The sequence below is a fragment of the Salmo trutta genome, chromosome 1, assembly GCF_901001165.1.
Source record: "Salmo trutta chromosome 1, fSalTru1.1, whole genome shotgun sequence".
NCBI classification, from domain to species: domain Eukaryota; kingdom Metazoa; phylum Chordata; class Actinopteri; order Salmoniformes; family Salmonidae; genus Salmo; species Salmo trutta.
Window position 1 is genome coordinate 30,433,297 of NC_042957.1, and position 27,933 is coordinate 30,461,229.

General features: G+C 45.5%; 2 protein-coding genes across 3 annotated transcripts in view; one reads left to right on the plus strand and one right to left on the minus strand.

Annotated features, from left to right (window-relative positions):
* arhgap18 (Rho GTPase activating protein 18) overlaps positions 1 to 9,457 on the plus strand; it is a 26,140-nt gene extending 16,683 nt beyond the window's left edge. Inside the window, exons 5-15 of one of the 2 annotated variants that reach the window (XM_029752744.1) lie at positions 16 to 182; positions 876 to 1,041; positions 1,167 to 1,258; positions 1,623 to 1,700; positions 2,160 to 2,319; positions 2,495 to 2,577; positions 2,659 to 2,865; positions 4,590 to 4,727; positions 5,196 to 5,323; positions 7,437 to 7,519; positions 8,058 to 9,457. In XM_029752744.1, the coding sequence (XP_029608604.1) occupies positions 16 to 182; positions 876 to 1,041; positions 1,167 to 1,258; positions 1,623 to 1,700; positions 2,160 to 2,319; positions 2,495 to 2,577; positions 2,659 to 2,865; positions 4,590 to 4,727; positions 5,196 to 5,323; positions 7,437 to 7,519; positions 8,058 to 8,149 (1,394 nt within the window). In that variant the 3' untranslated portion in view covers positions 8,150 to 9,457. The remainder of the gene's footprint in view (positions 1 to 15; positions 183 to 875; positions 1,042 to 1,166; positions 1,259 to 1,622; positions 1,701 to 2,159; positions 2,320 to 2,494; positions 2,578 to 2,658; positions 2,866 to 4,589; positions 4,728 to 5,195; positions 5,324 to 7,436; positions 7,520 to 8,057) is intronic. The other variant, XM_029752753.1, reaches the window with a different exon arrangement.
* LOC115193781 (enoyl-[acyl-carrier-protein] reductase, mitochondrial) lies at positions 9,074 to 27,692 on the minus strand. The gene is made up of 10 exons (XM_029752766.1): positions 27,223 to 27,692; positions 14,515 to 14,612; positions 12,986 to 13,117; positions 12,626 to 12,769; positions 12,333 to 12,435; positions 12,142 to 12,244; positions 11,968 to 12,041; positions 11,765 to 11,825; positions 11,567 to 11,639; positions 9,074 to 9,745 (listed from the first exon to the last, which is right to left on the minus strand). The coding sequence occupies exons 1-10, from the start codon at positions 27,375 to 27,377 to the stop codon at positions 9,585 to 9,587; spliced, it is 1,104 nt and encodes a 367-aa protein (XP_029608626.1). The 5' UTR covers positions 27,378 to 27,692; the 3' UTR covers positions 9,074 to 9,584.
* Between the last annotated feature and the right edge of the window lie 241 nt (positions 27,693 to 27,933).

Consider the following 27,933-nt stretch of genomic DNA (forward strand, 5'->3'; position numbering starts at 1 on the left):
ACTCTGTGTGTACAGGTCAAGCGATGGGGCTGGGGAACAGGGCAGGCCCTGCTGAGCAGAGTGTGTCTGAACCTGAGACAGACATCAACCTAGAGGTATCCTTCTCTGATCAGGCCCTCAGCTATAAGGAGGGCTCAAAGGGCAGCAGCGAGGCTCTGACAGACGCAGATGACAAGCTCCCTGTGAGTACCCTTTTAAACATTAACACCGCCAAACAGATTGACTGAGCCGCTCATCTGGAGCAAAGTTTATATGCCATAACAGGAAGTGTCACTCGTCAACATAGCAGGATCCCATAGGCCAGTTTGGGACAAAGGATTTCAAATATTTATGTTTTTTTGGCAGAAGCAAGAACTTTGCCCTGTAGCGTTTATGGATTGAAACATGTTTCTGTTTTTACTTGGCCTACATCAGTAATGATTGACCAAATTATGATTTGATATTTATATGGGCCATTATTTACAGAGTTATTGTAGGCCTAGGCCTACTGCTTGTGTACTAGTGTAAGTTATATGACATTGAATGATGTCATTTGCACTATCAATCAAAACCTTTTGAATATAGTTTTTGCATCATATAATACATTTCAGTCAAAAAACTGTTCTAGACTACTGGTGTATCTGAGTAATGTCTCTGGTTCTAGGGCCACCTAGTGGTGGCCCTATAACCACCAGGTGGATCCAGATACTCCAATACTATGTCAGGGTCATATTCAATAGGCATCAAACAGACCCTGTTTTTGTCTATCTGACCTTGTCCAATAAGAAGCGCTTGTTTTCATGTTCCATTGCAAAATGTTTTGCTACGGTGTGCACTAATGAATACAACCCAGTTTTGCTAACTCCTAATGTAACCTGTGCTTCGCTGTATGACAGAACTTCAAGTTAAGCAGAGACAAGACAGGGCTGACCAAGGTTGGGGACCTGTCCCCTCAGGACATGAAGAAGGTGCACCGCCTGGTGCTGATAGAGATGACCGCTCTGTTTGACACGGCAGGCATCGACCTCAAAACCCACAAAGCCGTTAAACTCAAGGTCAAAGGTAAGCCACGTATGCTAGAACTGGAACACAACTGTATAACATTATATCTAAGAACCCTGAGGACTGTCCCACTGACTATCCCATCAAGCTCTGACACAATTATGTTTGTTGTGTTTGTGTTCTAGAGTCTGGCCTGTTTGGAGTTCCCCTGGCCGCCCTATTGGAGCAGGATCAGAGGAGACAGTCAGGGACCAGGGTGCCAATCATACTGCAGAGGGTGAGCAGCACAACCTCTCATTAACCACTGATCCTGGTTCTCTTTAATCATACAGTACGTCTGAATGTGTGCTCTGCAGTAGAAACCTCTTCAGTTTGCTGTAGTGGTAATGGCATTGTCATTTTGGGGCGGCAGGTAGCCTAGTGGTTAGAGCGTTGGGCCAGTAACCGAAAGGTTGCTAGATCAAATCCCTGAGCTGACAATGTAAGTCTGTTGTTCTGCCCCTGAACAAGGCAGATAACCCACTGTTCCTAGGTCGTCGTTGTAAATAAGAATATGTTCTTAACTGACTTGCCTAGTTAAATAAAAAAGATGTGCTGTTGATATGGTGGTTTAAAGCTTATGTGTGTTCTATTGTTTCTAGCTCATCTCTCACATAGAGGACGAGGGTCTGGACACAGAGGGGCTTCTACGAATACCCGGAGCAGCCATAAGAGTCAAGGTCATTGTTCATCGTTGTTGATAGATGTAGTCCTGCTTCATTCAATGTCTGGGAAAGTATTTGCATGCTGTAACAACAGCCTAATGTAGCCAAATTCTTATTTCCCTAATGGAAAGGTTAGTGTGGTGACAGACTGTGGAAGATATGATTAGTGTTGCACTGTAGGATGATGTGATAAAGCCTCCAGTGTGTGTGTGTGGACGTGTTTAACTATTCTTGTGGGGACAAGAAGTCCCCACAAGAATAGTAAACAAACAAAAATTGGGGACATTTTGTTGGTCCCCACAAAGTCAAATGCTATTTCTAGGGGGTTAGGGTTAGAATTACGTTTTGGGGTTAGGAGTTAAGGTTTAGGGAAAATAGGATTTTGTACCCCCACAAGGTTAGTTGTACAAGACTGTGTGTGTGAGAGGGAGAGTGTGTGTGTGTTAACATGTGACCTATGTGTCCGGCTGGCAGGCGGTGTGTGTGGAGCTGGAGGGGAAGTTCTACGAGGGCCTGTTCCCATGGGAGAGTCTGAAGCAGCACGATGCAGCCAGCCTGCTCAAGCTCTTCATCAGGGAGCTGCCCCACCCGCTGCTCACCGTGGAGTACCTCAGCGCCTTCATCGCAGTGCTTAGTCAGTCCCCCTATACATTATGAACCACGCTTTCTATACATACAGTGGTGCACTGTATGTATACTCATTTAGAATTTTATCTCGATTCTGTTTTGAGTTTTGTCTTATGTTGACTTATGGATTAGTAAAGCAATCCCATTGTGGTTGTGATTTTGTTTGCTTGCCTTACTTACAGAACTGCCCACTAAGAAGCAGCAGCTGCAGGCTCTCAACTTGCTGGTCCTGCTGCTTCCGGAGTCCAGCCGTGATACGCTAAAGGTAGATAGCTCTTTCTCTGCGCTAGTTCTCTATCCACGTTGTCTGTTGAACACATTGTAATGTATCTTATGGTGGCTTCAGGCGCTGATGGAGTTCTTTCAGAGGGTCATAGACCACAAAGAGCAGAACAAGATGACCTTGAACAACGTTGCCGTGGTGATGGCTCCAAACATCTTCATGTTTAAAGGCTTCCGCAACAAGATCAGTGAGCAACAGGAATTCTCCCTGGCCACGGAGACCGCCAACATCGTCCGACTACTCATCAGATACCAAAACCTGCTCTGGACGGTAGGCTCAAGTCACTAATGGAGTTTTGAATGTTTGTATGCATAGAAAAAGTGTGATTTAACAAACAATCATACAAGCATCATACACACACACACACACCGGTAGGAGATAACCATTGATAAATACCAATTGTTCTCAGCCTCAGTGCTCATGTACGACCTTGGCTATTTTAATTTCGAAACGCCCCTAATTAACCAGATATAGTCAAAATCATAAAGCCTGTGGGGGAAATACAGCGCCGTGCCATGAAATATAACGTCGCAACCCAAAAAAGCAAAGAAAAAATATATATTTTCAGAGACTGAAGTAGAGGTGCTAGTGTCAGAGATTGAGTACAACCAAAGTGTTTTATTTGGTTGCTCAGCTGTGGCTTGACCAGTAAAAATGAAAACATAGCTACAAAGAGAAGACTGTTAAGACAATTAGTTTCTTTCGCAATGGCAAATGTACTTCCAATGAGTAGGCCATCCGTCCTCAACTCCCTCCTGTAGGCGTATAGGCCAACATTACTGTTCTGCAAAATGAACGAGTCGTGCGCGCCACCTCATTCACATAACCTATCCCCTGAACATTAAACGTGGAAGCCTTTTCTGTTCACAACTCTTTGTGGGATGGTGCTTTTACGGCGACGTGGGTGCCGTCTATTGCTTCGTTAGTATTTGGGAACCCATTGATGGCAAAGAAACCCCTCTTGACTTCAACCTGTCGTGCGACGATGTATGGAAATGGTATGTTACGGTTTGTTTTGCTGATGATTGCATCCCAAAACATTGGCTCATCGAGGGCTGTGAGATGCCGATCGGCAAGCTCCAGCTGAAAAGTGCCCGTTGCCAAAAAAAAAACCCGAGGGTGGATAGCACTTGGATGTCAGTGGAGGCTGCTGAGGGAGGACGGCTCATAATAATGGCTGGAACGGAATGGTATCAAACGCATGAAAACCATGTTTGATTCCATTTACTCTGTTCCAGCCATTATTATGGTCTGTCCTCCCCTCAGAAGCCTCTACTGTTGGATCTGCATCTGAATGTCATCTGTTTACTTTTTTTTATAGTAGGTCTTAAATCCTCGCAAAAATCCTATAAGATTTGTTTTGGGAAACGATATCTGATGATCCAATCTGTGCATTATGGAGAGAAAAAAAAGTCCCACCTGTCTCTAAAAACGTGCTCTCTGCGAAATGCAGCGTATTGCTTAATCCTCCAACAGAGCAACCTCAGGCTATCATTCGATTTCCCATTGTTAAAATACTATAAAAGACAATGGTTTCACTTGAACTTTGTGCCTGTAATTTAACAAATGACTGTACTTTGTATGGATTGTTATCGTAACAAATGCACTGATGTGGTCAAATGATATGCCTGTCAAGATATGTTGCATGAATTCACATTGGAAATACAATGAAATTGAAAATTATTTATTTATTACTCTCATAATTTCAGACATATTTTCCCCATTCTATGCTTGACAGGTAGTTTCCTTATTCCACCACTTGTGCGTACCCATGGTCATGGCTGTGCGTGAATTTACAGACACTCTAGCAAATGTTCCTATTGATAAATGTCACACTTTGCGCGGAAATGATCGCACGCATGGTTTACGCACAGATTTGTGCCTACACATGATTGATAAATGAGGCCCCTGTACTTTATGTATCTGGCTACTGTATGTAATTGGTATGGCTCTTCAATGGCACAATTTGTAATTGTGTCATACATTTTTCACAGATTCCTAAATTCATAATGAATCAAGTCAGAAAACAAAACACGGAGAACCAGAAGAAAATGAGCAAAGACCGCGCCATGATGAAACTCCTAAAGAAGATGGCCTATGAGCGAGAGAAACACGAGAAACCCCTCTCTGAGGTGAGGGCAGCAGTAGCAGACAAAGGTGTCTGTCTGTAGCACCTGTATATGGTATTCCAATTGGCTCTGCGACCGTACTGAAAAGCAGTTATAGCTGAGGGCAATACCCATGCTGTTGAATGAATCAAGAGGAGAATATGTGAATGACTCGACTCAAATGCCTTCTGCGCTTCCTGGTTCAACTGATGAAATAGGGGGAGTGGCTCCCCTGTGACACCTAGTGGCAATATGTAAAACTGCAACTCCGTTTTTTTTTATTGTTTGAAAATGACAATGAAGAAATTGCAGAATATAACAGAATTTGAATTCCTCAAATAATATTTATATTGAAGAGCAATTTTCAATAAATGCTTTTTGTATAAAAGTATAACTGCTGTACATTTGTATTGGTGTAGTATGGAGTACAGTAGCGACACTAGTATTATGCTGGTTAGCTGAGACATGTCTGTGTTGTCTCTCCCCATGCAGGTGGACAGTAGTTCTCAGGGCTTCATCAGGGTCCAAGCCCCTCAGTTCTCTAAGGTCTCCATGGCTGTCCAGCTGACTGAAGAGTTGCAGGCATCTGATGTCCTCAGCCGCTTTCTCAGCCAGGACAGGTAAAAACAACACCCCTCCCTCCCCCTGTCCTCCGAGGGGCACTACTGTCATCCCGTTACACTCCAAAGGCTTGCAGTCGCCTAATGATTACTCTCAGCCCACTCCCTCACACAGGGTATTCTGAGTGCAGTTAAATTACACTACAGAGACATTTACACCCTGGGTGTGTTATAACTGAGCAGCCCATGGGAACTGTTATTTCTGTGACACTGCACGGCGTGGCTCTGATTTCTCTTTATTTGTATACTGCCCTAGAAAGGCAAAACGATGCTGATTTTCATGATTTCGACTGGCTCCCGACTCCCGACACGTTCATTACCAAAGGACAGTTGGAGATCGAATTTCAATGTTGCAAATGTCGGCGAGACAGACAGCAATGTTATTACAAATCTCTGCTGTTGAAAACCAAATGCTAGTCTAAAATAAATGGGAGATAATGTCTAGATGCTTTTTACAGTGTAGCTCTAGTATATACATTGCCTGGCTGGGCTGATGAGACAGTGGATGGCGCAGTCACATGGAACAGTGTCTATAGGCATTTCAACGTCATAGATGATTTAGCCGGTACTAACTTGTGGAAGACACCAGCTGGAATGCGGTTTTAACCAATCAATGGCCAGGATTAGACCCAGCCATTGTATAAATAAGTGATAATGCACTGATGTATTATCTTATTATGAAGTAATTTGATTTGACCTACAGTGAGCTCCAAAAGTATTGGGACAGTGACCATTTTTTTTGTTTTGGCTCTGCACTCCAGCACTTTGGATTTGAAATGAGACGATGACTGAGGTTAAAGTGCAGACTGTCAGCTTTAATTTCAGGGTATTTTTATCCATAACTGGTGAACCATTTAGAAATTGCTGCACTTGTTGTACATAGTTGTTGTACATAGTTGACCATGCGTATTGGAACAAATTCACTTATGTGAATTAAAGTAGTGTAAAGGTAAGTATTTTGTCCCATATTCATAGCACGCAATGACTACATCAAGCTTGTTGGATGCATTTGCTGTTTGTTTTGGTTTATTTTGATTATTTTGTGCCCAATAGAAGTGAATGGTAAATAATGTATTGTGTCATTTTGGAGGCACTTTTATTGTAAATAAGAATAGAATATGTTTCTAAACACTTCTACATGTATGTGGATGCTACTATGATTACGGATAATCCTGAATGAATCGTGAGAAAGTTACAGATGCACTAATACCATACCCCCAAGACATGCTAACCTCTCATCATTATAATAACAGGGGAAGTTAGCATTTTTTTGGGGGGGTATGATATTTGTCCCAATACTTTTGGTACCCTAAAATGGGGAGACTATGTACAAAAATGTATTTCTAAATGGTTCACCCGATATGGATGAAAATACCCTCAAATGAAATCAGATAGTCTGCGCTTCAAAGTGCTGGAGTACAGAGTACCAACAACAAAAAATGGGTCACTGTTCCAATACTTTTGGAGCTCACTGTATGACCCCTAAAATGCAGATACTGCACTCTGCCTTTTGTATGACTTTAAACAACTATATGGGTAATGCAAAGGCAAAGTGTAGTATCTACAATCTAAATGTGTTTATCCACCTTTTTTGTTGTTTTTCCTGTTTGACTTTGTATGGTCATTTATTTGACTTGGGTCATAGGTCAAATCAGGGGTCATGGTTGAAATGCAGAAAAAATGAATTAATAATAAGATAATACATCAGTGCATTATCGCTTATCTACCGATGACATATTTGGCTGGACAGCAAATAAACATTAAATCCATTTTTCTCAGTTTCCCTGTTTGCGTAGTTACTGCTCTTTGCAGTGAAAACATGGTGGCACAAAGCCAAAGTGCAGTAACTTCACTTACTGCTGTTTGCCTTGGTTTTTACTTGGATTTTGTAGTTACTGCAAATGTCACACTCCATTTTCTCTGAAACGGAACATAATTGAACCAGAACACTTGGTCACAAGATTAAACAGATACTAGAAAACCTGATTTCAGTCTTAACTAAATTTTGACCAAAAGTGTAGTTACTGCATTTTGCCTTTGTAGGGAAGTATAAAACTCAACTGTTTTGGAATGTTACTCTATTTGTAATTTGGTTTTTTTGTTTATCCCTCAGTATGTTGTCTGTGTGTGTGTGTTCTAGCTCTGTGTCTGTGAAGAGAGAAGATCTGTGCCTTTATGAAATCGGAGGGAATATCCGTAAGTACAAAGTCATTTAACACACAAACCATCTCATATATCTTAGGTGGCATTTCTAGTTTCTCAAAAGGGATGATTCTATTACAAAGTATTATCTGTAAAAAAGAAAAAGGGGGGGGGGGGAGAAAAGCAAAATGTCAACATCCTGCAGTAGACTGTATTCAGACCATATTCTGCTGTAAATTCATAGTAGTACCATCCAGTAAGTCATTAAAGATGTTTTAAGGACATGGTTCAAATCCCACCTCCCCTTAATTGGAGCCAGTTTGCTACAACAGGAAAATGCAGCAACAGGAAATGTGAATTATTATGAGTATTATAATTAGTGGACTTTTGTAGGGGTTGATACAGGGAAAATCAAATCAGAAATGTCAAAGTAGGAATTACAAACTCCAGAAGCCTCTTTTTAAACCTCAAATACACTACAAGTTTTGAATTTCCTCATGCAACAGGGTGACCAAATTTAAGATCCTAGATCCTGTCTGTATGTCAGACGTGACCTGATTTTAGTTCTTTGCTGTGTGTTGTTCCTGAACAGAGGAGCGCTGCCTGGATGAGGAGACCTATATGAAAGACCTGTTGGAGCTCAACCCCAGTGCAGAGTGGTTCATCAAGTGCATCCAGAGATAGGATATCTGACTGCTCACACCCTGCAAGGAGAACGGACGGGGGTACCGCAAGAGAAACTGTTTTCTGTCTACTTCACCATGACATGCTAATGTTAAGGCTGACCACTGGACCAAAGGACAAGGTATTACAGTGTTAATGTTGTTGTCGTTTGTGGGGTTGTAGTTTTAGAATGCTACTGGAAGTTCAACTGTCAACGCATGAGGAGATGGACAGTTGTGACTGAGGTGAGCCACTGAACAATAATCTGTGATAGGTCTGTGTGTTGATGATGATGATGATGAGGGCAATTTACTATACCATCAAGGTCCTGGATTAGTTGATCGTAATGATCAATACAGTAAATGGTCAAAAGCCAAGAAAACAGTAGTATTATAATGGGTATAAAAATGACAAGTTTGTCAGACAACATTGTATTTACATGAAATAATAGACATGCAAGCTCTAATTAGAAACACTAATATGATTTATTTTACTCTGTAGCTCATTCTCCCTTGTAAGATGGTGAGTGCATGCCTCCCCTAACTCAAATTGTGTTTTACTGTAGTTCTTTGTAAAGGTTATATTCATTGACTCATTCCATTTCACCCAAATACTGCCCAGCGACGTCTGTAATCAGCAATGGCAGTGCTCAATATTGCAGATAAATAGACAAGTCACTAGTGTTGTGACATTTCAAAACAATTCTTCCCTGTTACTACTTTTAAATTCACTGCCAAATCATAATGTAGGGTGAGCTGAAGTGGTTAGTGATATAACACTCCTTAGTTCTCATAGAGGGTATTCTAGCCCCAGTTTGCTATTAGGCACTTATCTGTGGGGTCCCTCCTGAGCAATCCCTCTCCACTGTGACTTCTGTCCATTTCATGTTGACCATGTAGACAGAATATGACCAGTGAAAGAGACAGCCAATGAGAATCAAAGGGGTGGCGTTAAAGTCCATTTATTTAAAGGTGTTTGTTAACATCCGTTCTCAAGCCGTGGTCCTAAACTAGCATTTCAGGTCGCTTCCTAATAACATTAAAGTGTGGTTCTCAAAAGATACTTTCGATGGAGGAAACGGTTTAAAATCATTTTAAAAGTGTATGTCTGAACATTTCAATTTAGAAAGCAAAAATGATATAACCACAGATATGACTGTGCTGTATGAACTGTGCTAAACGATGTGATTTGTATACCCTCTCCCTGTCCTTATGTTGTGCTTTATACTGTAAATACGGCTGTTGAAAGATGTCCCTTTTTGTTGTTGTATACTATATGTTCTACAGCTTCTAAAATGACCACTAAACATTTTGTAAATAATTGCATAATTACTCCTTTTTGGTGTGTGTGCTCATTTGGTATAATGCAACAGACGCAGATAAATAAAAAAATGACAAAAGAAAGCAAAATTAAAAAGTTCCCCCGAAGGAGGATACTGTTTTTGTTTTGCTTGTGACTACAGGAGTAGTACATGTTTCCTTTGATGCGCCTGTACGGTGGCCTGGAGGGCTTGGCTGTAGTGGTGGAAGGGAACTTGGACACAATGAGGTGGCTGGAGCTGGCCAGACATCACTAGATCACACACAGAGGTCACCATGGCCTGTAGCTGCATCACATCTGCAGGGCACAGAGAGACACAACTCACCCATATGGAAAATATATACATGAATTAAACAATATTCTGCTGTTCTACCTGGAACTTGTAAGTAATACATATGGCAGCAAATACACTGAGAAGATTCATAGGTTCTTGTAATATCTGACATATCAACATTTAGACATAGCAGAAATGTTGCATGTGTTGTTTATACAAACATAAGAGACAAGCTAAGCCATCTAAGGTCTCATACATAGGACATACACATTTCAAAGCTCTTGAATACCACTGTCTCACATCACTTATTAAAGAAAGAAAGTCTGCCATGAGTAGGTGGAAAGGGAGAGGATGGAGTTGGTTGAAGAAGGAGAGGAGGATGAGGAGTAGAGAGCTAAAGAGGGGGAGGAGAAGGAGGAATTACTTCTATAGAAGCAGTGAATCAATTTCGTTATTAAGTGGAGATGCCTCAATCATTCTCACAACAGCACATTGGTAGCAGTATCCAGGTTTCCATTCAACCATTTCATGAGAATGAATTACCTGACACATGAAAAAAGTCACGACCGGGCTGACGGACACATGAAATGCCGGTACAATTTTATAAATGCCGACAATTTGTTCGTTCGACATGATGGGATCTTTTTGTTTTGGTCAAATTAATTATGCGAAAAATGGCGGTGGAAACGCCTATATTGATATAATAACCGTCATATCGAAATAAACTTGAAGCCACGCGAGGATATGTTCTGTGGTCCTCCCACTACGACTCGGGAAAACATGCAGTTTATTAGGATCAGATTAAATAAATCATGAGCTTGATGCTCCTTTCCAATAAATATCGAGGGTCTTATTCTGGTGACATGATGATCGGTGTTTGACTACCGTTTTACAAATACAAATAATATCGCTCTTATCCATAATATTCTCAATGAAGGTAGCCTTCCCGCACTGTATCTGCAAGCTGTTGGCTAGAGCGCAGGTACCAAGACCGGAGTGGGCATATTCGCTATATAACGCAACAGTTTTTGTGACAAAACCATCAGTTTAGTTAAAAATGCGATGTGAAACCCATTTAAATAGTATTTTTCATTTGGTACATGGGAATTTAACAGCAAAAGTTATTTTTATGTGCACTACGTCATCACGCACCGCATTTTATCCACAAAAAAAGTCACTTTGATGTGGTGCGAAAATGCGCATATTGTTTTATAGAGATTTTTGAATGTTCGCATGAAAAGCTGTTGCAAATTGGATGGAAACCTAGCTAGTGACAAATATCAAAGCTTGGCTGGCTTTGGTTAAAACCATGAATGGAAGACCAAGGGCATAGCTGTATATAAATCAACTATCCAGTAGGTGGTGCTGCCCAGCCTTAACCATGAAAACTCAAACCTGAAAATGTATAGTAATGCTCATGTTTTTGACTTATAAAAACAATGTGAAACCTATATGGAAATAATTCATTTTGTCGAGGTTACATTGTCAGAACATACACACTTTTATTATAATATTCATAGATGACTGATATAATTAATATATTCTGCCTCAAATATGTCCCAATCATGTATTCAATTGTGTATGTCATATAAGGAATATACTGTAAGTCAACACATATACAAATACACCATTGACATATAAGGACAAATATACAAAATCTTACCAGATACTATTTAATTACATTCATTATTCGATTTTTGTAATCATTATTTTCTTCTGCCACACAAGATTCTTATTTGTTTTTCATGATTATTTTCCACATGGCGACATGGTTCAGTCTTTGAAAGTTGGATAAAGTGTACACTAGAGGGTTAAAGTGAGTGAGCTTTGTGCAGCAAGTTTACCTTTACTGTTGCTTCTTTTCCACTGCGTCATCCAGAATCCTTGTAATGTTATATTCTTAAAAATGAGTGATTTCTTTTCGAGAGTCAAATAAAACAGAAATGTCAAGAATGTGCTGTCAGCAAGGTTACATATGGTGCAATTTACAGTGCAATTTGAGAATCATTTGCGATTATGTTGAACAACAAATATGAACTCACAGCTGGAATCTGGAGAGGCTTTTTGGCCATCCCACCATATGTCACTAATGTTGCCCCATCACTGTGAGGGCATTCAAAAAGAGGGATTAGCTTTCACAGAGAATCAGTCCTTTCAAAGCCTAAATTAACATGATGGATTACATTATTTATGCAGACCATGTTGCAGTAAAGATTTTGGCTAGAAACCCCCCTCAGAAACCTACCAAAGACTAGAGAGGACAAGTCCACCACTCCGGCCTCCCACACAGTTCAAACCCAGGATGGGCTTTGGGAGCTCCTAAAATGGCAATACATTAGTGTAGTCTACAATTGACTGTTGGAACGAAGCCAATACCTCTAATCTCATCATACATTTGATGGTGTATCTATTCTCTTACCTGAATTACGTTATCCAGACCCAGACATTGCAGCTCTTCTTCAGTGATAACAAAATCAGCTCCCATCGATTTTAGTTCCTCCTCCAACTCTTGTCTATTGGGTCTGAGAGAAAACATGAAAAATGTACTCATTGAATTTGAATATGAATACTATTGTTATGTTCTGGGTCGATACTAGACAGAGTCCCCACCTGTCTCTGATGACGTTGATGGTCTTCACCCCCAAGGCAGCAGCTATTTGAATGACAGCCTGACCCACTGCACTGTTGGATCCATTCTGTATCACAGTGGCCCCTGCAAACAATGAATAAATGATTGAATGAAGTAATTATTTATTCATGAGTTAATACTTGTTTACTGCTTATAAAGCACCATTTCATCAAAAGTTTCACACTTGAGTAACAGTAGCTTGTACAGGCAACAAGAATGGACCAAAAGGACAGTGTCCCACATAAATAATGTTTATCGAACTACTGTTGTCTACCTGGTTTGAGTGTAACAAAGTCCTGCAGCATCCTGTAGGCAGTGCAGGGGTTCACCCCAATGGTAGCAGCCCCCAGCAGAGGGATGTCCTTGGGGACCTGGAGAAGGTCATCAGCCTCACACACTGCCTCTGTCCTCCATGTACCTTTAAACAGAACCCCACCCAAACGCTGTCTCACAATGATGATGTCATGTCCCACAACACAAATACAACAAGTAGTTTGAGACTCTTGTCTCAATCATTTCTTATCACTAGGTCTTGGTCAGGGTAAAACCGAAGGTATCCACATGGCCCTCCCACCACTGTGGTTTTATAGACAGAAGAGGAATGTACTGTAGTACTGATGTACTGTTTTCTCACCAAAGCCGGCATCCCATGGTATGGCCCAGTCTCCTGGTCTCAGAGAGGTGACCTTCCTACCAACCTCCACCACCTCCCCCACTCCCTCATTCCCACCCACAGCAGGAAACACTGGAAGGATCGGGTATGTGCCTGTGGATTACAATGCAAATAACTGTTTTATACCCTGTGTAGTCTTGAAAACCCGACCCCAAGGCAACACCAGTGGGAGGCGAACTGAATGTCTAGAGAGAATCTATGGTAACACGAGGTAACCGGAGCCAGACTCCAGCACCTTATGGGTGCAAAAGGAAAAGTAGGATAATAAGTAGGATAAACCAAGGTTATGCCAAATTTAGGGTTGTGGTTGAGGCTGGGGTTAGGGTTGAACCGGGATATGGACATGAAGCTAGGGTTAGGGTTGTGGTTGAGGCTGGGGTTAGGGTTGTGGTTGAGGCTGGGGTTAGGGTTGAACCGGGATGTGGACATGAAGCTAGGGTTAGGGTTGTGGTTGAGGCTGGGGTTAGGGTTGTGGTTGAGGCTGGGGTTAGGTTTGAACTGGGACATGGACATGAAGCTAGGGTTAGTGTTGTGGTTGAGGCTGGGGTTAGGGTTGAATCAGGATCTCAACATGAAGGTAGGGTTAGGGTTGTGGTTGAGGCTGGGGTTAGGGTTGTGGTTGAGGCTGGGCTTAGGTTTGAACTGGGACATGGACATGAAGCTAAGGTTAGTGTTGTGGTTGAGGCTGGGGTTAGGGTTGAATCGGGATCTCAACATGAAGGTAGGGTTAGGGTTGTGGTAGAGGCTGGGGTTAGGGTTGTGGTTGAGACTGGGGTTAGGTTTGAACTGGGACATGGACATGAAACTAGGGTTAGTGTTGTGGTTGAGGCTGGGGTTAGGGTTGAATCGGGATCTCAACATGAAGGTAGGGTTAGGGTTGTGGTTGAGGCTAGGGTTAGGGTTGTGGTTGAGGCTGGGGTTAGGGTTGAACCGGGATCTCAACATGAAGGGTTGTGGTTGAGGCTGGGGTTAGGGTTGAACCTGTATGTGGACATGAAGCTAGGGTTAGGGTTGTGGTTGAGGCTGGGGTTAGGGTTGAACCTGTATGTGGACATGAAGCTAGGGTTAGGGTTGTGGTTGAGGCTGGGGTTAGGGTTGAACCTGTATGTGGACATGAAGCTAGGGTTAGGGTTGTGGTTGAGGCTGGGGTTAGGGTTGAACCTGTATGTGGACATGAAGCTAGGGTTAGGGTTGTGGTGGAGGCTGGGTTTAGGGTTGAACCTGTATGTGGACATGAAGCTAGGGTTAGGGTTGTGGTTGAGGCTGGGGTTAGGGTTGAACCTGTATGTGGACATGAAGCTAGGGTTAGGGTTGAGGCTGGGGTTGAACCGGGATGTGGACATAAGCCTAATGTAACCCTAGCCCTGTTCAACCACCTCTACATGCTTTATTCTTAGTTATTATGAAGTGTTACCAAATATCTTAAAGATACAGTCTTGATTAACTGACTATCTATCATGTACTATTGATTCATGCAGTATGAATGTTACCTTGTAGCATGTTAATATCAGCTGGATTCACTGGTGCTGCCAACATCCTCAGTCTGACACTGTGTTGACCCAGGGCTGGCAAGGACATCTCCTCCATTCTATTATATGGACAATAACACAATCATGTAAATTAGAAATTGCCATCCACATTGATGTTTATGTGTTTCTTTATTCATATTGAGGAAACGTTTCCAGCTACAGTTAGGTAGCAATGATAAAGAGTTAAAACTGGGGAAACAGCACATGGCCATAATGTCTTTGACAATCTTTTTATATATTTTTCAATTCACTTTGGGGCTATTTTTGTCACGACTTCCGCCGAAGTCGGCTCCTCTCCTTGTTCGGGCGGCGTTCGGCGATCGACGTCACCGGCTTTCTAGACATTGCCGCTCCATTTTTCATATTCCCATTTGTTTTGTCTTGTTCCATACACACCTGGTTTTCATTCCCTAATCACACTGAATGTATTTAGTCCTCTGTTCCCCTCCATGTCTTTGTGTGAAATTGTTTTGATGTTATGTGGGTATTGTTACACGCCAGACTTTTGTTTATGTTCCGTGTTTTGGGCACGTTATATGTACTTATGTGCTTTCGTTTGAACCGGAATAAAAAGTGCGCCTGTTAACTACACTCTGCTCTCCTGCACCTGACTTCGCCTCCAGTACACACCCTTAACAGAATTTCACACGTACCATGGAGTCAGCAGGAGCAGGTACCCCGGTTAGAGGAGTCGAGGAGTGTGTCCAGGAACACTCTGCAATGTTACATCATCTTGGTGCCAAGATGGATCGCGTTGTCCAGACCATGGACCGCTGGGAGAGACAGGAAGTCTCTCCAGTGCCTCGACCAGCACAACCGGGGTTACCTCTACCCGTCCCGGCCGGAGCGAGTCCCAGTGGGATGCGTCTCTCCCTTCCCAGAGAGTATAATGGGACGGCAGCACAGTGCCAGGGGTTCCTATTACAACTGGACCTCTACCTGGCCACCGTTCACCCAGCTCCCTCGGGAAGGGAGAGAGTGTCCGCCCTCGTCTCATGACTCTCGGGGAGAGCTCTGGAGTGGGCAAACGCCGTGTGGGGAGAAGGTGACGCGGCATTGGACCACTTCAAGGAGTGAAATGGAACGGCTCTTCCATTTAAAGCAGGGGACGAGGAGCGTCCAGGAGTTCGCCCTGGAATTCCGGACCTTGGCCGCCGGAGCAGGCTGGAATGACAGGGCCCTCATCGACCACTATCGATGCAGCCTGCGTGAGGATGTCCGACGTGAGCTGGCCTGCAGGGATGCCACCATCACCTTTGACCAACTGGTGGATTTGTCCATCCGGTTGGATAACCTGCTGGTCACCCGCAGACGTCCAGAGGGGGCTCTGTCGGTTCCATCTTCCAGCACCCCCGCTCCGGTGCCCATGGAGTTGGGAGGGGATGCGCGTAGGGAGGCTGGAGGAGGGGCCATCACGTGCACCATCTGTGGCCGCAGAGAGCACACTGCCGGTCAGTGCCGTGTCGGTCCCTCTGGGAGTCGAGGCAGCAGGCAGGGCACTCTGGCGTCACCCCAGGTGAGTCTGCACCACACTCATCCAGAGTCCTCTGTTGACCACCTGTTTGTACCTGTTTGTTTCCCTGAGTTTTCCCCGCATTCCCAGCATAAGGTGCTCATCGATTCAGGAGCAGCTGGGAATTTTATAGACAGAGCGTTAGCCCTTAGTTTAGGGATCCCCATTATTCCTGTAGTTAGACCTTTCCCGGTACACGCTGTGGATAGTCAACCATTAGGGTCTGGGCTAATCAGGGGTCACGAGGAGAGAATCAGTCTCTTCCTCATTCACTCTCCTGCGTTTTCCGTGGTACTAGGCCTTCCCTGGTTGGCTCATCATAACCCCACCATTTCCTGGCAACAGAGGGCTCTCACGGTGTGGTCGCGAGAGTGCTCGGGGAGGTGTGTAGGGGTTTCCGTTGGTGCTACCACGGTGGAAAGTCCAGACCAGGTCTCCACCGTTTGCATCCCCCCAGAATATGCCGATTTGGCTCTCGCCTTCCGTAAAAAAAGGCTACTCAAGTACCACCTCATCGATGGGGTGATTGTGTGATAAATCTCCTGGCAGACACTGCGTTTCCCAGGAGTCACGTGTATCCCCTGTCGCATCCCCTGGTGGCTATGGAGACATATGTCTCTGAATCCCTGCGTCAGGGGTACATTCGGTCCTCCACTTCACCCGCCTCCTTGAGTTTGTTTTTTGTGAAGAAGAAGGATGGAGGTCTGCGCCCGTGCATTGACTATAGAGGTCTCAATCAAGTCACGGTAAGGTACAGTTACCCGCTACCTCTTATCACCACGGCGATTGAGTCAATGCATGGGGCGCGCTTCTTCAGTAAACTGGATCTCAGGAGTGCGTATAACCTGGTGCGTATCCGGGAGGGAGACGAGTGGAAGACAGCGTTTAGTACCACCACAGGGCATTATGAGTACCTCGTCATGCCGTACGGGTTGATGAATGCTCCATCAGTTTTCCAATCCTTTGTAGATGAGATTTTCAGGGACCTGCATGGGCAGGGTGTAGTGGTGTATATTGATGACATTCTGATATACTTCGCTACACGCGCCGAGCATGTGTCCTTGTTGTGCAGGGTACTTGGACGACTGTTGGAGCATGACCTGTACGTCAAGGCCAAGAAATGCCTGTTCTTTCAGCAGGCCGTCTCCTTCCTAGGGTATCGCATTTCCACATCAGGGGTGGAGATGGAGAGTGACCGTTTTGCAGCCGTGCGTAATTGGCCGACTCCCACCACGGTAAAGGAGGTGCAGCGATTTTTAGGGTTTGCCAATTACTACCGGAGATTTATCCGGGGTTTTGGCCAGGTGGCTACTCTCATTACCTCACTGCTGAAGGGGGGTCCTGTACGGTTGCAGTGGTCGGCTGAGGCGGACAGTGCTTTTGGGCAGCTAAGAGCTCTGTTTACTTTGGCTCCCGTGCTGGCCCATCCGGATCTCTCTTTGGCGTTCATAGTGGAGGTGGACATGTCCGAGGCTGGGATAGGAGCCGTGCTCTCACAGCGCTCGGGTACGCCACTGAAACTCCGCTCCTGTGCTTTCTTCTCGAAGAAGCTCAGCCCGGCAGAGCATAACTATGATGTGGGGGACCGGGAGTTGTTGGCTGTGGTTAAAGCGTTGAAGGCATGGGGACATTGGCTTGAGGGGGCTAAACACCCTTTCCTCATCTGGACTGACCACCGCAACCTGGAGTACATCCGGGCAGCGAGGAGACTGAATCCTCGTCAGGCAAGGTGGGCCATGTTCTTTATCCGTTTTGTGTTTATCCTGTGCTACAGACCAGGTTTCCAGAATATGAAGGCAGACGCACTGTATGACACAGAGGAGCGGCCCTTGGATCAGACTCCCCATACTCCTGCCTGGTAGCGTCGGTCATGTGGGAGCTGGATGCGGACATTGAGCAGGCGTTGCGTACAGAGCCCGCTCCCCTCCAGTGTCCCTTTGGTCGTATGTATGTTCCATCTGCTGTCCGTGACCAGTTGATCTATTGGGCCCACACGTCACCCTCCTCTCGTCATCCGGGGATCGGTCGGACGGTGCGCTGTCTGACTGGGAAGTACTGGTGGCCCACCTTGGCAAAGGACGTGAGGGTTTATGTTTCCTCCTGCTCAGTGTGTGCCCAGTATAAGGCTCCGAGATACCTGCCCAGAGGTAAGCTACATGCCTTACCCGTTCCACAACGACTTTGGTCACACCTGTCAGTGGATTTCCTAACCGATCTTCCTCTTTCACAGGGAAACACTACAATCCTGGTCGTTGTGGATCATTTCTCTAAGTCCTGTCGTGTCCTCCCTCTGCCCGGTCTTCCTACGACCCTACAGACTGAAGAAGCCCTGTTTACTCACGTCTTCCGGCACTACGGGGTGCCTGAGGATATAGTGTCTGATCGGGGTACCCAATTTACGTAGAGAGTCTGGAAGGCGTTCATGGAACGTCTGGGGTCTCGATCAGCCTCACCTCGGGTTTTCACCCCGAGAGTAACGGGCAGGTAGAGAGAGTCAACCAGGATGTGAGCAGGTTTCTGCGGTCCTATTGCCAGGACCGGCCGGGGGAGTGGGCGACGTTCGTGCCCTGGGCCGAGATGGCGCAGAACTCGCTTCGCCACTCCTCCACTAACCTCTCCCCCTTACAGTGCGTATTGGGGTACCAGCCGGTTCTGGCGCCGTGGCATCAGGGTCAGACCGAGGCTCCTGTGGTGGATGACCGATTCAGGCGCGCGGAGGAGACATGGGAGGCCTTGGAAAATTTGGCCATAGGCTCTCATCGACATTACAATAAATATTCTCAATGTTTATGCACCTGGGATTTTTTTGGGGGGCAAGGCAAACTCGACTTGAGTGGGTTGAGCCACTGATGTTATCTTCCTGTCCGGTCTTGTGCCCCCTTGGGCTCGTGTGGTGGGGGAGATCTTCTCTGCCTCGTCTCATGGTAGTAAGTTTGTGGTCTGTTGATATCCCTCTGGTGTTGTGGGGGTTATACTTTGACAAAGTGGGTGGGGTTTTATCCTGCCTGGTTGGCCCTATCCAGGGGTATCTTCAGACAGGGCCACAGTGTCCCCCGACCCCCCTGTCTCAGTCTCCAGCATCTATGTTCCAATTGTCTATGTGCCTGAGGGCTACAGTCATTCTGTCCTACCTGGTGTTTTTCTCCTGTATTATCTGGTGTCCTGTGTGATCTTAAGTAATAGCCCTCTAATTCCCCCATCTCTCTCTCACTCCTCCCGAAGGAGCTGAGCCCTAGGACCATGCCTCAGGACTACCTGGCCTGATGACTCCTGGCTGTCCCCATCCCCAGTCCACCTTGTCGTGCTGCTGATCCAGTTTCTACTGTTCTGCCTGCGGTTATGGAACCCTGTCCTTTTCACCGGATGTGCTACCCTATTCTCTCTCTCCCTCTCTCCCTCTCTCCCTCTCTCCCTCTCTCCCTCCCTACATGCTCGGCTATGAAAAGCCAACTGATATTTACTACTGAAGTGCTGGCCTGTTGGACCCTTTATAACCACTGTGATTATTATTTGACCATGCTAGTTCTATGAACGTTTGAAAATAACCTCTCTTGACATCTTGATGAACGATCTGGCCTTAATGGCCATGTACTCTTATAATCTCCACCGGCACAGCCAGAAGAGGACAGGCCACCCCTCAGAACCTGGTTCCTCTTTAGGATTTTCCTAGCCACCGTGCTTCTACATTTGCATTGCTTGCACTTTGGGGTTTTAGGCTGGGTTCTGTACACGATCTTTGTGACAATCGGTTGATGTAAAAAGCTTTATAAATACATCTTGATTGATTGATTGAAGTGGATTTAACAGCTGACATCAATAAGGGATCATAGCTTTCGCAAGGATTCACCTGGTCAGTCTATGTCATGGAAAGTTTTTCCTAAAGTTTTGTTCACCCTGTGTACATATGAGGTGGGTAAAACAGTAGGTAAACATTATTAAAGTGACCAGTGTTCAATGACTATGTACATAGGGCAGCAGTCTCTAAGGTGCAGGGTTGAGTACCGGGTTGTAGCCGTCTAGTAACAGTGACTAAAGTTCAGGGCAGGGTACTGGTCAGAGGCCGGCTGGTGGTGACTATTTAACTGGAGATAGAAGCTGTTTTTCAGTCTCTTGGTCCCAGCTTTAATGTACATATACTGTCTCCGCCTTTCAGATGGAAGCGGGGTGAACAGGCTGTGGCTCGGGTGGCTGAGGTCCTTGATGATCTTCTTGGCCTTTCTGTGACACCGGGTGCTGTAGATGTCCTGGAGGGCAGGCAGTGTCTCCCTGGTGATGCGTTGGGCTGACCGCACCACCTTCTGGAGAGCCCTGCGGTTTTGGCCGGTGCAGTTGCCGTACCAGGCGGTGATACAGCCCGACAGGATGCTCGCAATGGTGCATCTGTAGAAGTTTGTGAGAGTCTTGGGGGCCAAGCCACATCTCTTCATCCTCCTGAGGTTGAAGAGGCGCTATTGTCTGTATAGAGAAACCATTTCAGGTTGTCAGTGATGTGCACGCCAAGGAACTTGAAGCTTTCACCCTCTCCACTGGGCCCCGTTGATGTGGGATGGGGGGTGTGCTCCCTCTGCTGTCTCCTGAAGTCCACGATCAGCTCCTTCGTTTTGTTGACATTGAGGGAGAGGTTATTTTCCTGGCAGCACTCCGCCAGGGCCCTCACCTCCTCCCTGTAGGCTGTCTTGTCATTGTTGGTAAATAGGCCTACCACTGTTGTGTCATCTGCAAACTTTATGACTGAGTTGGAGACGTGTGTGGCCACCTTATGACCTGGCGAAATTCTGCACGTAGCCTTCACCGTGCTACCACTTTAAGAGCGCACCAGCAGTCAGGAAGGAGGAAATAGAGAGAGCTCCTCCTGCTCTCTGTGTGAAGCGCTCGGTTGGCGCGCATTTTGACAGTGTGTGGAACTCTGCAGAAGTCAGAAGTCTATATTCAGCTTGCTTAGTTGTAAAGTCGATCCGCCGGTGTTACCGCTTTAGGTTGTGGTTGTAATATTTTGGGACCGCTCCTGTCATTGTTCGCATGGAGTAGTAGCATCATTGTTGCGAAGCTTTGAAAAACAAACCATCAGGTGTATCAGACGGACAGAAAGTGCAATTGCAAGCCTGAAGTCAACTGCTCGGAACACCCCCTCTCTCCCTTACTCTCACTTCCCCTCTATTGCTCCAGTGCTTTACTCTGCAGCAGACTTTCTTTTTTTGTCAGGGCGCTCCCTTTGATGTTTAGTGTCGTTAGACTGTTAGTCCCCTGCCAGTTGTATTTGGTGTGACATTTTAGTTAAGAGAGTTTCCGTGAGAGTTATTGTTTATTGTTGTTTGAACTGTATTGATTTTGTGTGGGACTATTTACATTTGGCCGAGAAGATTTTTTTTATTTTAAGGCCTTTGCACTCCTCCCCTGGGAGGTAATACAGATTATTACAAATAATTTTATGTTGATGACTGGGTTCTTGTCAATTGCTTCTATGAAGTTGCAGTTAAATTGCTCTGACATTAAAATTGTATGAGGTATTATTGATTACCCCTGTGCTGTGACGTGTGTCTGGCTACCTGGCAAACAGGCAGTGTTGCCAACTTAGCAACTTAGCAACTTTGTCGCTATATTTAGCGAGTATTCAGACCCCTCTAGCGACACATTTTCCAAAAATCGACTAGCGACAAATCTAGCGACTTTTTCTGGTGTTATTGGAGACTTTTGGACACTCTGACGAGCAACGGGTGCTGCCGTGGGCCCCACCGCCGTCCCAAAGCACTCACAGGCGGCCCAGTTCTCGCGCAGCAGTCCCTCCCAGCTGCAGTCAGAGCAGGAGATGTTCACCCCTCCACGTCCAGACTGCAAATGAATCGCGCATGCGGGAAGCAGCTGCTGGCTGATCCCGCCCTGGCTTACATTCAGGGCGGGATGTAAATGTAAAATGTTCTTTGTCTAAAATAGATCACTGCACAAAAATAAATCACTGCATTTGACTCACACAGCCTCAGTCACTTACTCACCTTGTCCACTGTGTGTGTGCCTCTCTGTGACATAAGCTAAACATCTAGCTGGCTAGCTCATCATGTCTCAGTCTAAACTGTACACTCAAAAATAAAGGAGTGGGAATCAAACCCTGAATTCAAAGGCTGGTTAAATCCGTTTATTGGAGATGATACACGGGCATACTGCCTGTATTGTAAGGCTGATTTCTACGCCAAACTTTGTTAAGAAAAAAACACATGACAACTGAAAAACATACTCAAAAGGCAAAGCCTTATAACAGTTCCACCCAAAACAAGCTGCCATTTATGGTAAAAAAAATGTACTCTGCAAAAAAGGCTGAGGCCACCATGGCATTAGCTATCGCTGAACACTGTTCCATGCTGGCATATGTGATCACAGTGGAGAAGCATGTAGAGCTCCTTTCTCAGACTCCACTGCTGCTACCCACTTCAAAATGCACAGGACAAAGTGCACAGAAATGATTAATGGTGTTCTAGCACCATACTTTCTGAAAACGTTGGTCGCAGACGTGGGTGACCAGCGTTTCAGCCTCCTCCTCGATGAGTCCACGGATGTAAGTGTTTCTAAGTATCTGGGGGTTGTGATAAGGTACTTTAGTGACACCAAGCAGCCAATTGTATCAACATTTCTGGGGCTTGTTGAGTTGGAGGGAAGAGATGCCAAATCTATAGCCCGTGCTGTCGTGGCTTTCCTCGAGAAGTGTTGTCTTAAAAAAGAGAAACTCCTGGGGTGTCACAGTTGTCGTAGGGTTTAGTGGACCAAGACGCAGCGGGGAAATGTGCACTCATCTTCTTTTTATTTAAATGGACAAAGAAGGTAAACCAAAATAAATACGTACACAAAAAACAACCACAAATAACAGGCCGATAAGGTACAGAGCTATACACAGCACAATCTCCCACAAAACACTAAAACAAACACATACCTATATATAGGACCCTCAATTAGAGGCAACTAGAAAACACCTGTCTCCAATTGAGAGTCCAATCCCCAATTAACTAAGCATAGATATACAAAATACTAGACTAAACATAGAAATACATAACCATAGAACATTGCCCAAAACCCGGAATAATAAATCAAACACCCTACTAAACACACAACCACGCCGAACCACATAAAACAAATACCCCCTGCCACGTCCTGACCAAACTACAATAACAAATAACCCCTATTACTGGTCAGGACGTGACAGTACCCCCCCCCCCAAAGGTGCAGACCCCGGATGCACCTCACACAAATAAACAAAATCACCCCAAAACAAAAATAAATCCCCTAAACTAAAGGGAGGGAAGGGAGGGTGGCTGCCGTCAACGACGGCTCCTGTGCTACACCCCCCCCTCCCCAACCAACCTATACTGGAGGTGGCTCAGGCTCAGGTCTATTACCCCCACCCAACCTGTCCACCCCTGCTGAATGCTCAGGGCTGTAGAGTGTCTCTGGTAGCTCCGGACTGTAAGCCGACTCTGGAAGCTCCAGACTGTAGGCAGACTCACTCGATTCCGGACTGTAGGCAGACTCACTCGGTGCCGGACTGTAGGCAGACTCACTCGGTGCCGGACTGTAGGCAGACTCACTCGGTGCCGGACTGTAGGCAGACTCACTCGGTGCCGGACTGTAGGCCGTCTCACTCGGTTCCGGACTGTAGGCCGTCTCACTCGGTTCCGGACTGTAGGCCGTCTCACTCGGTTCCGGACCGTAGGCCGACTCACTCGGTTCCGGACCGTAGGCCGACTCACTCGGTTCCGGACCGTAGGGCGACTCACTCGGTTCCGGACCATAGGGCGACTCACTCGGTTCCGGACCGTAGGGCGACTCTGGGAGCTCCGGACCGTAGGGCGACTCTCCTGGTTCCGGACAGTGGGCCGTCTCTCTTGGTTCCGGACACTCTGGACGAGGCACTGTTGCCGGATACTCTGGACGAGGCACTGTTGCCGGAAGTTCTGGACGAGGCACTGTTGCCGGAAGTTCTGGACGAGGCACTGTTGCCGGAAGTTCTGGACGAGGCACTGTTGCCGGAAGTTCTGGATGAGGCACTGTCGCCGGAAGCTCGGGACTGGGCTGACGCACTGTAAGCCTGATGCGTGGGGCTGGTAGTGGAGGTACCAGACTGGGGACACGCACCTCAGGGCTAGTGCGTGGAGCAGGAACAGGACGTACTGGACTGGGCTGATGCACTGGAAGCCTAGTGTGTGGGACTGGTACTGGAGGTATCAGACTAGGGACACGCACCCCAAGGCTAGTGCGAGGAGCGGGAACAGGACGTACTGGACTGGGCTGACGCATTGGAAGCTTAGTGCGTGGGGCTGGTACTGGAGGTATCAGACTAGGAACACACACACTAAGGCTAGTGCGAGGAGCGGGAACAGGACATACTGGACTGGGCTGACGCACTGGAAGCTTAGTGCGTGGGGCTGGTACTGGAGGTATCAGACTAGGGACACACACACTAAGGCTAGTGCGAGGAGCGGGAACAGGACGTACTGGACTGGGCTGACGCACTGGAAGCCTAGTGCGTGGTGCTGGTACTGGAGGTATCAGACTGGAGGCACGCACTTCAAGGCTAGTGCGAGGAGCGGGAACAATACATCCTGGACTGGGCTGATGCACTGGAAGCCTAGTGCGTGGTGCTGGTACTGGATATACCGGGCCGTGGAGACGCACTGGCGGTCTCGATCGCACCTCCTGCACAACCCGTCCTGGCTGGATGGAACTAGTAGCCCTGCACAAGCGAAGTGCTGGCACAGGGCGAACTGGGCTGTGCAGGGGCCTGATGGTTGCCGTGCATAGAGCGGGCGGAGGGTAGCCTGGACCTAGGAGGCGCACCGGTGACCAGATGCGCTGCGCAGGCATCCTCCCTCCAGGCTGGATGCCCACTCTAGCACGACACTTGCGAGGGGCTGGGATCACTCGCACCGGACTGTGCGTGCGTATGGGCGAGATCGTGCGCACTTCCGCATACTCCGGCGCTCTCTTCTCCACCTGCTTCCCATAAAAAGCACGGGGAGCTGGCTTAGGTCTACTGCCTGGCCCAGCCAAACTACCCGTGTGCCCCCCCAAAAAAATTTATTGGGGGTGCCTCTCCGGCTTCCTAGCCAGACGTATTCCCCAGTAGCGTTCCCGGTCTTCACCAGACTTCCTCCATGGGCCCTCTCCGGCCAAAATCTCTTCCCACGTCTAAAACTCCCAATAGTCTATATAATTCTCTCGTTGCTCCTTACCCCGCTGCTTGGTCCTTGGTTGGTGGGAGATTCTGTCACGGTTGTCGTAGGGTAAAGTGGACCAAGACGCAGCGGGGAAATGTGCACTCATCTTCTTTTATTAATCGGACAAAGAAGGTGAACCAAAACAAACACGTACACAACAAAAACACAACGACGAATAACAGGCCGGTAAGGCAACAAAGCTATACACAGCACAATCTCCCACAAAACACTAAAACAAACACATACCTATATATAGGACCCTCAATCAGAGGCAACTAGAAAACACCTGCCTCCAATTGAGAGTCCAATCCCCAATTAACTAAGCATAGAAATACAAAATACTAGACTAAACATAGAAATACATAACCATAGAACATTGCCCAAAACCCGGAATAATAAATCAAACACCCTACTAAACACACAACCACCCTGAACCCACATTAAACAAATACCCCCTGCCACGTCCTGACCAAACTACAATAACAAAATAACCCCTATTACTGGTCAGGACGTGACATGGGGATAGGGACTGACAATGCCTCTGTTATGACGGGAATTAACAATGGGGTCCATAAAGTGCTGAAGGAGGAGTATGGCCACAAATATCTGGTTCTTATTCGCTGTGTGTGCCACTCTCTGCAGCTTGCTCATTTGTAGTTCTAAACATATTTAGGGTGTTTTTTTACTCACTTTTTGTCTCTCCCACAACGTTGTTCCTCTCTCCTACAGCGTCAATCACAATTATATGCACATGGCCAATTATGCAAATTAGGCGATGACTTCATTTAGCGACTTCTAGCGACTTTTAGGACAGCCAATAGCTACTTTCCTTACTGAGGAGTTGGCAACACTGCAGGCTACACTCAGTCTCTTCTGCAGATGTGTGTGTGTCTGGTAGTGGGTCTCTATCTATCCTATTCTTTTCCTTTCGGCAGGGTTAATACCTTCCTGGAGCCCGAACAAAAATCTTTATCTTTATCCTCTCTAACAATACCACTACAACCTTAAACATCTAGATGTGTAACGCAAAAGGAAACTGCACTAAAATCTAAACGTGTTCATCCAACTATCTTGGCTGTCTCATGCTGTGTGTGAAGGTATGTCATGATCAGGGATGCCTGAACTTGGAGTCCAATAGAAAACCAAGGCAAACTGCAGTAACTGCAGTCAAAACACAATGGAACAAAGCCATACATGCAGTACATGTATTTATTTATTTATTTTTACTGCTATTTGCCTTGGTTTTTACTAGGATTTTGTAGTTACTGCAAATTTGACTCTCCATTTTCTCTGAAACTGAATATAATTGAACCAGGACACTTTTTGTCACAAGAAAAAAAACATACAAAAATGAATAATATAAAATAAATGGTCACAAGATAAAAATGACACTACAGAGTCTGATTTCAGTCTTAACTAAATTTGACCAAATGTGTAGTTACTGCTGTTTTCAATTGTACAGCAGAGTACATCTATTAAAATCATAAGTCATTATAATAGTACATTACAGTATATATCATACTATATGTTTATACTTTACAAACATATATTTTCATTATGTAGTTCTCAATCTGTAGTATAAAAAAACAGTGAAGTAATTAAGTTTTAAGGATTAAGTAATAGTAAAATGTATTTTAACAAATGAGAAGACAATCATATTGAAAGTAATGTCAGCATTGCATTGTGAAAAGCAATGACTTTATATGAACATGTATTGCAATGTGAAACATGTATTTCTAGATGAAATACTGATAAGGTTTGGTGAAAAAGTGACTATGATTTTGTGTGTTGTGCTGTACTTAGTCAATTGAACATTTGCTTAGAGCTTTGAAACAAGAACCTTTTAAGGATCTGTTTTGAGCAGAACTATTTTAATTTCACAGTGAGCATCTCAAATTCCCTCTCAGATGTCTTCCAATCGACACACAGGTATGACAACATCATGTGATCCCTTACCTGACTGTGTCATACTGATGTCCGTGCTTTCTGTAGACCAGTGCTGAGCAGGAGTGGAGTTGCCGTAGAGCACCAGGGGCCAGGGTGGTTCTGCTCTCTCTCTGCCACAAGGACAGCACTCTCTCCTGGGTCAGTCTGAACAGAAGCCTCCTCATGACGATTGATGCAGCAAAGGCCACACTATGGATGAACCAGTTTTACTTCTACACTGGGCATTAACGGTACACTGCCTCCCAGTAATCTCACTTCCTTAAACCTGACAGTCCTGATAGACTGGGAGGGTGAATAAAGCATGTGTTTTCCAGTATCTCATCTCCATTGTGGTGGTGACCCTGAAACTAAATACTCCATGATTGTGTAACAGCCTTCTAAAAATCGTAAATTCCCAATGCAGCTCATATGAACGAAAGTCGGGAAAAGGTAAAGTTGTTATAGCATGGAAGACATTCGTAGAGCTGAATTGAAGGGATAGTTCACACAAATTACAAAATTACCAGTTGGTTTCCTTACCCTGTAAGAAGTCTGTGTACAAGGTATGATTTGGTTTCCAATTGCTAACGTTTTAGCATTTGTGGCACAAATCCCATTCAAGTCATGGTACAGATATTATAATTTTTCGCTCATGTCCAAATCTGAATGTGAAGCTCAACAAAGTCACTCAAAGAGGATTTGAACATGATGCACAAAAAAATGCTAATATCGGTACCATGA